At 33.9% G+C, this 12932-nt stretch overlaps 1 protein-coding gene across 1 annotated transcript; it reads right to left on the reverse strand.

Annotated features, from left to right (window-relative positions):
* Positions 1-3980: 3980 nt before the first annotated feature.
* LOC134241616 (uncharacterized) lies at positions 3981-10727 on the reverse strand. The gene is made up of 4 exons (XM_062723640.1): positions 10654-10727; positions 9217-10249; positions 8285-8389; positions 3981-7567 (listed from the first exon to the last, which is right to left on the reverse strand). The coding sequence occupies exons 2-4, from the start codon at positions 10174-10176 to the stop codon at positions 7226-7228; spliced, it is 1407 nt and encodes a 468-aa protein (XP_062579624.1). The 5' UTR covers positions 10177-10249; positions 10654-10727; the 3' UTR covers positions 3981-7225.
* Positions 10728-12932: the final 2205 nt, after the last annotated feature.

Genomic DNA, 12932 nt, shown 5'->3' on the forward strand with positions numbered 1-12932 from the left:
TGGTTTAGCTAGGGCTTATAGTTACTTGGGAATGAAAATGTAGGTCAGATCCAGCATCCGAAGCAAGTCTGGTAGTGTCCATCCCTAGATACATCATCCATGCAAGTTTAGTTTAGCTAGGGCTTATAGATACTTGGGAATGAAAAAATAGGTCATATCCAGCATCCGAAGCTAGTCTGGTAATGTCCATCCCTAGATGCATCATCCATGCAAGTTTGGTCCAAATAGGGCTTATAGTTACTTGGGAAAGAAAATGTAGGTCAGATCCAGCATCCGAAGCAAGTCTGGTAGTGTACATCCCTAGATGCATCATCCATGCAAGTTTGGTCCAAATAGGGCTTATAGTTCCTGTGGAATGGACCTGCTCCAAAAACTTTAACCTGGTCACTCATTTGGAAAATGTAGGTCAGATCCAGCATCCGAAGCAAGTTTGGTAGTGTACATCCCTAGATGCATCATCCATGCAAGTTTGGTCCGAGTAGGGCTTATAGTTCCTTGGGAATGAAAATATAGGTCAGATCCAGCATCCAAGGCAAGTCTGGTAGTGTCCATCCCTAGATACATCATCCATGCAAGTTTGGTCCAAATAGGGCTTATAGTTCCTGTGGAATGGACCTGCTCCAAAAACTTTAACCTGGTCACTCATCTGGAAAATGTAGGTCAGATCCAGCATCCGAAGCAAGTTTGGTAGTGTACATCCCTAGATGCATCATCCATGCAAGTTTGGTCCGAGTAGGGCTTATAGTTCCTTGGGAATGAAAATATAGGTCAGATCCAGCATCCGAAGCTAGTCTGGTAATGTCCATCCCTAGATGCATCATCCATGCAAGTTTGGTCCAAATAGGGCTTATAGTTCCTGTGGAATGGACCTGCTCCAAAAACTTTAACCTGGTCACTCATTTGGAAAATGTAGGTCAGATCCAGCATCCGAACTAAGTTTGGTAGTGTACATCCCTAGATGCATCATCCATGCAAGTTTGGTCCGAGTAGGGTTTATAGTTCCTTGGGAATGGACCTGCTCAAAAACTTTCACCTGGTCACTCATCTGGAAAATGTAGGTCAGATCCAGCATCCGAAGCAAGTCTGGTAGTGTACATCCCTAGATGCATCATCCATGCAAGTTTGGTCTGGGTAGGGCTTATAGTTCCTTGGGAATGGACCTGCTCCATAAACTTTAACCTGCTCCAAAAACTTTAACCTGGTCACTGATCTGGAAAATGTAGGTCAGATCCAGCATCCGAAGCAAGTCTGGTAGTGTACATCCCTAGATGCATCATCCATGCAAATTTGGTCCCGGTAGGGCTGATAGTTCCTTGGAAATGGACCTGCTCCAAAAACTTTAACCTGCTCCAAAAACTTTAACCAGGTCACTCATCTAGAAAATGTAGATCAGATCCAGCATCCGAAGCAAGTCTGGTAGTGTACATCCCTAGATGCATCATCCATGCAAGTTTGGTTCAGGTAGAGCTTATAGTTACTTGGGAATGGACTTGCTCCTAAAACTTTAACCTGGGACGCCGACGCCAACGCCGGGGGTATAGCATAAGCTCATCTCGACTTCGTCGAGGTGAGCTAAAAAAGAAAATAAAAGCAATATCGGTGTAAAAAAAAAAAAAAAAAAGATTCTCGGTCCATATGAGAAAATTTCCTATCTCGCAGATTAATGAATTTAGTTTAAAACATTTTTAAACAATGATATCTTTTTAATAAAATCTTAAGTAAATTATGAGTTAAATCTAGAAAAGTCAGATAGTCTCGCTTTCCCACGACTCTCGCTCTCGAGACTGCACGAGCGCAAGTCTGATTAACCCTTTGATTTTTACTGTATTTTTTTGTATTTATACTTTCAAATACTCTCGCTTTCTTGTGAATCTCACTCTCGAAACTTAGAATTTGCACGAGCGAGAGTAAAGTCTCGAAATCGAGAGTTTGGAGAAAGCGATACTAGGGGTCAGTAGTTCTCTCTAGACTTTTTGTGTAATGTTCATTTCATTATAGAACATAGAAAATGATTGTGAAAAAGTTTTTCAATTCAAGGACAAAATACTCAGTAAATGGGTCCTGTATGATAATGTGTACAACAAATTATGAAAAATCTAAATTTTATTTTCTTTATAACTACTCATTTTGGCACATCTGTTTTGTTTTTGGATAAATCGTATATGATTTATGACATAAATGTCATGTTTACATTTATGTACAGTTATTATTTAAATTTAGAAAGTGCACTGTGTGAGTGTGTGTAATTGTGGTGGTGAGTGGGTGAAAATTGTTTGATATGTGTTTTTGTATATAGATGTGGAAAAAAGCTTCAAAATAAAGCATTTTCAAAAAAGAGAGAGACTTGGGGTCAGTATTCTCTATACTTTTTGTGTAATTTCGTTATATTACATTTTACATACATGTACGAGGGGTTATCAAAAAGTTCGTGGACTAGCGTCATAAAATTAAAACCGCTCTAGGTACATCAATAAATCTTAATATATCTAGTTAGCATCATCTTTTCTATCAAAAGAATAAATTATAAACCATAAACTTTATTTTTTAATAAATTAGTAACGTTTTTGTAAACAATAGTATGCCCAGGCGGCGCAACCTCGAACACGACGTTTTTGCGACCTATGTGTAACTGAGAAAAACTCTTGAAATGATCATTTGACATCCAAATATTCTGTTAATTTAGGTATGTGTTGGGGCACAATTGTTACACAAAATATGAAATTTTCACTTCATTCTGGAAGTTCTATGAATTTTTATCGTAAATTTTACACGGAATGTCCAAACAAATGAGGCCTTAAAATTGACGTCAAAAGGGGGGAAGGGTTTCCGTTTCTAACATTCTATAAAGTTTTGCCCCTGAAAAAACTGGTATAGACCTAAAATATGTTGAAACTGGCTAGAGAGAAATAATATGCATCCCGAGTACTTGTATTTTAATGTCAAAATAGATTCAGAGAGAAAAAGGATACACAGTTAATGTCGACTTGCAGTCAAGGTGTGAAAAATCAATCACGTCAAAAATGACGTTGATCATGTGTTGTAGATGTTGAACTCCTAAAAGCAAAATATGCTGGCAAAATCAAGCGAGGATCTCTCCCAATGTATTTATTTATTTGGAATATTATATTCATTGAAGGCCACTGTTCATGACATGCTAAAGTTATATAAACATGACTGGTTTTAGTCCTTACTCAGCTCCAGGGAATCTCATCAAAAAAGCATATGAGGTAGAAGAAGCGGACATTGAAAAAATAATGACGTTGTCGGACGTCATGAGAATAAACGACGACAGCGCCGGGTGACCATATAATGTCGTTTTCATTTTACAATAATTTGGCAAATAATGAACGTATCATGCTAAAATTTTCAAAATTTGTTTATTTTTTGTTGTTTTATATTCCATATAAATTTTGAAAGCACAGACGACATAGTACTAATTTTATAGCCTCAGTCCACGAACTTTTTGATAACCCCTCGTACATGTAATTACATCTAGAAATCGTCATTTCCGTTGCTTTCAGTTTCAGTGCAAGGTTTCATGCAAGTTTTAGTTTACTGAATGTATTATTCGGCAAGTTCAAATACGCGACTGGAGCTTCATGTATTCAATATTTTAGAAGCTAGACATCGATAGGAAAAGTGTAGATATTGATGAAAATCAAAACTGAGGCACTCTCTGAAATCCAAGATGGAAACTGGCGTACCTTCAATCTTTTCACATACAGGGGAAAAATCTTCAAAAGAGCTATTTTCAGTGATTTTTAAAATTTTTATTTTAACAGATGTATTCAGGCATACCTAGAGAAACATATAATACACAAAATACACCATCCAGAAAAAAAGAACCTATGCCGCCGAACACGCAAGTAATGAAATCATTGTTCAATCCTTGAGTGTATGTTTAAAGCCTTTTCTTTGTTTGAATGTGCTTTCAAATCACAATTTGCTGAAAAAAATCTTTGTGCAAATAAATAAAAAACTAATTTTTGTGAACACTTTTTTATTGGCTACTGATTAGAAAACAACAGTCAAAAGAGTTCTCAATATGATGTCATGGAACCACTTCAGTAATTGAAAATTACACAAAAAAAAAAAAAACTACCAGATACGAACGGTATAATAAAAAAATGTGCTAAAACATCTTTAGTAAAAGAACATATCCATTATTTAGTCGAGGCATAGAATAACCCTCTAACAAGAGGCTCATGGGCCACAACGCTCACCTGAGTAACCATTCTCATTGTCAAATGAATACACATGTATCAATCTCTGCATATTCCTATGTTAAACTTTGACCTGCTGTTGTTATCCCACATTTGCTTAAATCTTAAGTCTACACTACAAAGATAACATTTCCTTTCCATGGGTTTTTGCAATTTCTTTTAAATCCATCATTAATAGACTAACATAAATCCCCATAACCTGAAGGACATGGAGAAAGCGGACAAATTTTGAAAAGAAAAATTAATTAGAAATGTGTTTCCTTTGCCCGTATTGCATAAAAAAATCAAGGGAAAAAATCATCTACCAGTAATGTTACATAAAATTCCAGCTAGATAAAAATAGTCAGAGAAAAATAAGATAAAATTATGCACATAAATTCTGTTGTGGGTAAATATAAATCCAATCAAATCTTATTTAAAGATAATAATGTGTTTCAGAGAGTATAAGTTAATACAAACACCATATCTACCGGTATAACCAAAGAACAATTTCAAATATCTATGTATTTTTCTATTATACAATTCGATGTCGTAAGGTAAGGTTTAAAAAAAATTCCAAAGTACAACAAAAATATAGACTTTGTTCTAATGTAAGTCACAGACTGAAATAATAATAGCCCCCCCCCCCAATTTCATTATGAAAGTTTACAGATTTCCAGTAATCAATTAACTTACACAACTAGTGATTGTAAAACTTTTGACCACTGAAGTCAATTCTTTCTACACTGAATGCACCCATCATAAAAACTGTAGAAACCTCTGTACTCACAGACTGTAAAATTCAAATCTGAATCCATAATTTTGAACAGAATTGAAGACTTATTGTGGTAGAATGGCACCCTGATAGATAAGTAAATATTTCAATGTTCAAGTAATCAAGTTCATTTAATCTCTGTGAAGCTATGCTTTGTATTTTTTGTAAGTAACACCCCCCTTTTTAAGATACTAGTAATTAAATATGTGTTCAATCGGGCTTTGTTTACAGAAATAAAACAATGTTATGAATCTTGATAACTAAGACTACCTTGCCAAGACATAAAAAAGCTTTAAAACAAACTCTAATCAAACCAAGAATTTTACATTATACGACAGAAGACTTGATCTCTAACTTTTACAAAGTAGCTACTCTGTTGAAAGCAAGCAATAAAAGCAAGATGAAATAATCGAATGGCACACATCAGTTTAGAAAAAAAAAAAACATCTGAAATTGGCAATATTGCTTAAGTCCAAAATGGCTGCTAAGTCAAATGTAAAGATGCTAAATTCAACAACTTTTCTTATTCTAATTTTTTTTTCGAATTGAAAGAAAATTCATTTGGGGTCAGGATATTATTTTTCTTAAACATAAAAATGTCCTCTCCGACACCTTACAAATAAAGGTAGACATGTGAAAAAAATAAATCTATATGAGCCAACTTCTGCAACCATTATATACAATGTAGCTGAATCCTTGAACACCACCAAAATCAGCATTTTTTTATGAACTGATATGAAACCATTAACTAAACATATTACTAGTAGCTGAATAAAGTCTATGCTAATGGCAAAGCTGCAGAATCAAACTAAGAGATACTAAAATATCAGTGAACCTAGAGTCCAGACTGTGCTATTTCCTTACAATGGAAATCAAAAACTTTTTAAAGTAGTGCTGATTCCTTTTATGTATCCTGAATATAAATATTGTTTTGAATTGCCATAAAGTAATCTGATAGAAAAATATACAAAGAAAAAAATGTAGAAAAAAAAAATGTTTTTGGTAACCATTAAAGTTTTGGTTGAAACTTAGAACTGTAAATTAAAAAGTTTGTCTAGTAGAAAAGAACATTCTAAATCAAAGATAAAAATAGTCTGATACAATCAGAAAAAAAGAGAATATGTACAGAACAACATTTTGATGGCAAAACACAATATAAATGCTATGTTTGTAGGAGAATAATTTTCTTGAAACCAAGTACTGTAAGGCAAATAATGAAACATCAAAAACAAAAAATGAAATGTGTGCCAAGAAAGGCAACTCTAACAATTACAGTATAATTTTCATTTTCACAATGTTCAAAATTTTGTCTCATTTGATAAACTGAATTTGCTGGAATTTAATTCTTCTCTATGTCTTCTGTTTGAATATTGTCATTATAAAGTTTTTTTTTCAGATAAAGGGTCCTTCTCTCTTTTAATTAAATTAAGTGAAGAGTGGGAACAATGAAGCATCACTATTAGGGTTTGCTATATTTCAACTTAAATGTACGGGTAATCAGCTTACAGGCTATTCATATAAAAAGAAATAATAGATCACATCCTGAAATTCTGTAGCCAGTTCATCACAGCTAAGTTTATAAAAAGGTATTTAAAAATATTTATCACCCATTTGTACAAATCTTGGGTTTTCATCAGTACCTTTACATGATTAAGTAGTAATATTCAACCCTGAAATTAATATTCTGTACTTCTCTGACATTGCCCTTACTAATTAATAGCACAAAACATTTACATGTATATAAAAACATGTACAAGCCCTTAATATTCATTTCATAATCATTCAGTAAGTGTTTACCACATAAAACGTCACCAATGCACACAACAAAGCTTTAGTCTCAAATGAACTCACTATTACATAACACTAACCTGAAGGCGTATGATTATCCTAAATTCAGAAACAAAATACCTTGAAGGTTCCTGGTAATGTCAAAGCTTTCATCCGAAATCAATAAAATGCTTAAATCCTACCAGAAAGTTCGAATAATTTTTCTACTGCTAATGAAATATAAAAATACATCTTTAAACTTTCTCTCATAAATATAAGAAAAACTTTAAATGTGAATTATCACATTGAACAATCTTTGTAAAAACAACAAATATTTATCAAAGAGCACATGCAAATATAAATTCAAACTATATAAACTTTACAGAGAGCTGTATTCATGTCTAATCACATAATATCATGGCAACATCTATACATATTGCAATCTCAATGTACGACTGTCATGACTCTGGGAATAGCTACTTCACTTGGTTTTCACCAAGGTTGATGCTTCTGTATCTTTCTTTTCAGCAGAAGGGTCGGATTCTGAGTTGACCAGATTCTGAGAACTGGTTACAGCACTGTTTGTTTCCACGACAGATTTCAATGTATCAGAGTTCATTTGTTTGTTGGAGATCTGTCCCTTGATTGAATTTTCTGGATGTTCAGGGCTAGCACCTAATGTGTCTTTGTCGTCTGTGTGACTGTCAGTATTTAACAATGCCTCCTCGTCAATTTCTTCCTCCTCGGTATTTCCCTCCCCTGGGGTTATGCTGACTAGTAATGAGTCTGAGAGTGTAGCTGCACTCTGTTTCTCTGGCTCAGGCTTGAAAAATAATACAATGTTTCTGTTAATACACATACATTTTTAAAAATGAACCCCCACCCTACCCCCAAAAAATTACAAGCATAACAATAATCACAAGTAATATTTTCTACCCACACAAATGAAAATGTAAATGACACCTATAATTGTAGATTCCTTATTTTTCCGCAAGAACTTATAGTGAAATGGCTCCTTAACATCAAATTGCCAGAACATTTATAGAACAATAATCTGCATGTTGGCTGTCAGTTGATCAAGAGATCTTATATGGATTTCAGAACCATAAAATAAAGTGAGTAATTCTATTTCCCAAATGTCAAGTGATGTTTTTCACAAAATAATGTGCTAACTCATTCCTTGCTTATATTTAGGAATGTACACTATTGTACCTGTAACTTGATTATTATCTGTTTTCAACAATTCTCATCTACTAAAGCTTTACTGACCAATATGGAGATTTAAAGCTGAAGCATTGTTATTACCATGTTTTCTCATGTTTAAGATGAATAATTAGATGTGTTATCAAATTATCATAAGAATTACACGATTCGTATGAATAACTTACTGCACTGTAAAAGGCAACAAATTATTATTTGCTTGACTGCAGATAAAGAAAACCTGAATCATTTAGAATGTACTTTTCATCTTTTATGAAAATAAATTATTAATAGTAAGGGAAAACTAAAAGTTGAGTGGATAATTAGTCCATTAACTAACCTCTTCTCCTTTCAATCTCTGGTTTTCCACTTTCAGTTCTGAGTTCTCCTTCTGCAGCCTTTGTAATTCTTTTTGTAAACTTTCTATCAACAGATCTTTAGAATCCTGCACAGAGTTATTGGAGTACATTGATAAATGTATAACATAATATCAGAATACATGTAGTAGTAACATCCATCAGAAGAAAATGCCCTTTAAAAGATGATAATTTTTTTTGTTTTTCTACTTTGAAAATCAATGGAAATACTACCAGTATTCATTAATATAATAAGTATCTTGAAAAGGAAAGCTATCAATTTTTAAAGCTTCTTTGAATTTCCACTGTCAATTTTTCTTATATATACTGTAATTTGAATTAATTGACAGAAACTCTAAATGGATGTTACACCTATTCTTGCAACTGTATTTATGAGGAAACAGGTGGTATAATATGGTATGAATACATGGAATGAGAGATAGCATTTGTGCATATTTTTTTCAAAATAATTTTCCACGGTATTGTTAATTTCTTTATCTAATGATATGATCATGTGATTTTAAATGACAAAATGTATAATTTTAAAAATTATTTTTTAAAATCAAATCTTAGGAAAAATAATCCATTATTCATAATAAATATAGACATACAACTGTAACTGTATCGTTTAAATATGCAGCCTTTGAATTTGATATATCCAAAGTGTTGAAAAAAAAATATTATGGAATACCATGAAGTGATAATTTAGTATTCATGGTATAAACACAGAAATTATTGAGTACAAACTTTATAAATTATAAACTGTTATATAAAAAAAACACACACACAAAAAAAAAGAAAATTAAATAAAATGGTTACTTTGAATTGCAATATCAGTACAGGTAAAAAAAAATATATGTACATTTAGTTGTTTATATCATATTAAAATAAATGAAAATAATATTTGATTACAAACCTTTTTATTGCTTGTATGGTTGTTGGGATCGGTTAGTGCAATATAATTAGGGCGTATTATTTTATCATAAGGTTTTTCTCTATGCAGAACTCGGGTTTCAGTTGGAATGACAAGTTTTGATCCCTGGTTGCTTGGGGATGTATCAGCAATAGACACTATGGTAGTTTCACTACACTTTGGGATATTGCTTGGATTTTCTGTGGTAGAACCAGAACAGGGTGGGGAACTGATTGAGGTTTCGGGGATAGGTCCACTATTCTCTGTGGATATGGTTGGATGAGGGGAGGCACTTTCTTCTTGGGGACTTAGGTTGGATTCAGACTGCACTACCTCTGTCTGAGACACACTAGAACTGGACACCACAGTATGAGTCTGTAGAGATGAATTGCTTACAGTAGTTGTAAACATATTCTGACCATTTTGAAGAACAAATGCTGGCCTTGGAATCTGGATGTTGTTTCCGATTAAATTCCTAACCAAGGCACCATTTCCTGCCTGCTGAGGAGAATTCAGGTTAACCCTGGCATTTATTAACTGGGCTTGTCCTTGTGGATTGATATTGACTCGTGGTCCAATCAGAGCATTGACTTTTATACCACTCTGTCCCTGTGGAGTGAAGTTATATCTTGAACTAAGTATCCCACTTACGGGAACTTCAGACATTCCATTGTGTACATATCCTTGAGCCTGCTGCTGTAACAGATTTGTCCCAGGTTGTCTTAAAAGTAAAGGTTGCCCCTGTCTCAACAAAACCTGGCCAGGTTGAGCAATATTTGGATGTTGGAGCATCATAGGGCTTCCAGACAAAACAGCCTGATTCGGTTGCATTGCCTGCATCAGATTTAGAGGATATGCTGAAAGACCTGCGGGATTACCAACCATTGGCTGTCTTATGTAGGCATAGTTTCTACCGGCACCAGGTATTTGGTGGGTTGCCATAGCATTAGGGTGAAAATTCATTTCAGCTGTTGTTTTTGTTGTTCATGAAAGAATCAATTGCTATTCATCATCATGTGACATCACACATGGCTATCTGAAAAGAGGTAGAACATTTTAAATAGCACCTTAACCTACAAAGTAGAGGTATACAAACAATATTTACATCACCTTCGTTTATTGATCCATCATTTGCAGACAATTATCAATAACTTTACCCAACTGTTAAATCCATTTTTAATTTTCCGTGAAAACATTAACATATATGTAAAATCTTAAATTCTGAAACAGATATAGATATATGCATTCTGTGTTCTTATTTAAGAACATGTATCATACGCATTGTTATCACGGATGCGCGTGCATACATGCATCCCGTTGCTTCTTTAAATATTCAGAATAATTCACTCAAGAATTTAAGACTTAAAATCGGCGTACGAAGCCTTAAATACAAATAATTCATATTAAAGTTATCTAATAACCAATTTTGAGAATAAATACCTTTAATAAGCTTCTTAACTTTGTATTTTGCGTTTTATGAAATGAAAGTGAAATTCTGATTCCGGAAATGTGCTACGAAAACTAAATTTAAACTAACTATGCACAGCTAATACTATTCCGGACAATACTTTCCATATGTTAGACTTTGTAGTTGACTTTATTTTCTGGAAAATGAACCTTTTTAAAAGTTTATTAAGAACAAACACTTGATTTTGAAATAAATTATTTAACCCATAATCATTAATTGAACTTTTTAACCATCCTCATAAAGTCAGCACTTTGTAAATATGCCATTCTACCATAATATTCATGTATACATATTCATTGTTGCATATGAATTCAACTATCATTTGGATCTCTTCCTCTCTTTAGCTTTATATTTTATTTATGTTGTATTTTTCTTGAATGCCCTTCATGGGCCCAAAATTGGAAATAAATGATATTCTATTCTATGCCCCATGCATGAATGTCTGATTAACACTTACATGTTGGGTGGCGGGATACATTTCCCTCGGATGGTTTTGACAAACTCTGTAACCATATTTCAGTCATTAACGTTACCTTAACCAATGGAACATGACCATGACTTGGACTAACCTAGCTACATGTACCATGCGTGGATCTAGAAGGGGGGGGGGGGTTTGTCCAACCCCCCAACCCCCTTTGGAATTTGCAGAATTTATAAATGTATAAACTAAACCAAGTAAAAGTGACCTTGGACCTACCTTAGGAAACGTGGACCCCTACTTGAAAACGCAGATCTATGTTTAGTTGGTATGAAAAGTTCTGGGTATGAAGTTTTAAAAGTCAAGTCAACTACTAACCCCCCCCCCCCCCCCCATGTTCAGAAAAAAAAAATTATTATTATTATTAATTTTTTTTTTTTTTTTTTGCTTGTCAAGAGTTTTCTGGGTTGGAATTATTTTTTTGACTGAAGTGGAACCCCTCGAAAAAAAATCCTGTATCCGCGCCTAGCTACTATAGAGGGATATTTTTTCTCTACAATATGATTCATGTTTGTAGATCCATATTCTCATTTGTGTAAGTCTCTGACCAATTGATTATGAAAACGGTAATGTTCAAAGTACGTACATGTATATCAATTTTTCTTAATCCTAAAAAGGCATTTGACGTTATAGTATGCGTGAATTGCAAAATTAGCAATTTGTTATGTAGAAAAAAATGAAACTATATATTTTATCCTTTTTCATAGTACAAGTGTGATGTGAGGGAGATAGTTTATGCACAGGAAAATATTTTGATGTACTGGACTGACACTGACCCTAATTCAAATAAAGTCATAACAAAAGTGACCATTGTTATCAAACTTTGGTCAAGACATTTCGGACACATCTTGAACTAAAAGCAAACAATGACAGATTAGAAAACCCTGAAATTGTGGAAAATGACTTGGTTGTTACATGTCTTAGTTTCAATACACCGACAACTTAAATATTTTGATAATAAACCCATATGACTTCAAAACGAATAAAATTTCGATTTCATTCAACATGATACTAGTACATGTATATAGATCTTTCTTTTTGAAACTTTTTTGTACAGCCACCTTTTTAAGCATTGGTTGTCATGGTATCACTGACCGCACGCGCACAGACCGCGCAGTCGGAGCTGAAATCGTGCAGGCCGTGGTGGACATAATCCGAGAAAACTGCATCTATCCAAACGATAGGGTATTTCTCAGGCGCTTGGCATATGTTCAGTCAAAAGACGGGCTCGACATAGGAACATTTCGACCCAATTTTTATGGAGGCATTTGGCAAGTGAGAATCGCCCAAAATAATATATTGTAACTATAAACGTTTTAGTAAAAACCTTTTCTTGTTAAAGAATTAGTAATGGTAACTGGGTACTTTACTAGATGAATAAAATGGAGATAAATTAACCAGTAAATATCTTTTTGAGGTTGAAGAATCGGAATTCAATTTGACAACGTCATGTACCGGCTTGGAGCACCAATGCAAAATCATAGAGGACAAACTTAACATAGTGTGGACGAACGTGGTTTGGAGTAACCTTACAGTGCCGCTGTATTCTGGACTAGCTGCCAGTTTGTTACTCCAGATTAAGGCAGGGAACAATACCCCGGGAGAGACAGAAAAGCAAGCGGAATTCTGGATCAACAACTACAAACATGGCGGCAAAACAAAGACTTTCTATCTGTCAGAGATACAAAAACTGGTTAGTGGTAAGTTCACTTTATCAAAATTACCAACCTATGAGATTCTCGATTTTCATGACTTTTACTTTTTACAACTGAG

Source organism: Saccostrea cucullata, unplaced genomic scaffold (assembly GCF_032062105.1).
Source record: "Saccostrea cucullata isolate Sc308-1 unplaced genomic scaffold, CSIRO_AGI_Scuc_v1 ctg267, whole genome shotgun sequence".
In the NCBI taxonomy this organism is placed as follows: domain Eukaryota; kingdom Metazoa; phylum Mollusca; class Bivalvia; order Ostreida; family Ostreidae; genus Saccostrea; species Saccostrea cuccullata.

Bases quoted from the DNA above. Each gene is read 5' to 3' on its own strand.
- LOC134241616 (XM_062723640.1), bottom strand. From the start codon at position 10,176: ATGAATTTTCACCCTAATGCTATGGCAACCCACCAAATACCTGGTGCC. The intron at 8,390-9,216 runs GTTTGTAATCAA...AACTCTGTGCAG, and splicing joins ACCATACAAGCAATAAAAAG to GATTCTAAAGATCTGTTGAT. The intron at 7,568-8,284 runs GTTAGTTAATGG...TTATTTTTCAAG, and splicing joins AGAGATTGAAAGGAGAAGAG to CCTGAGCCAGAGAAACAGAG.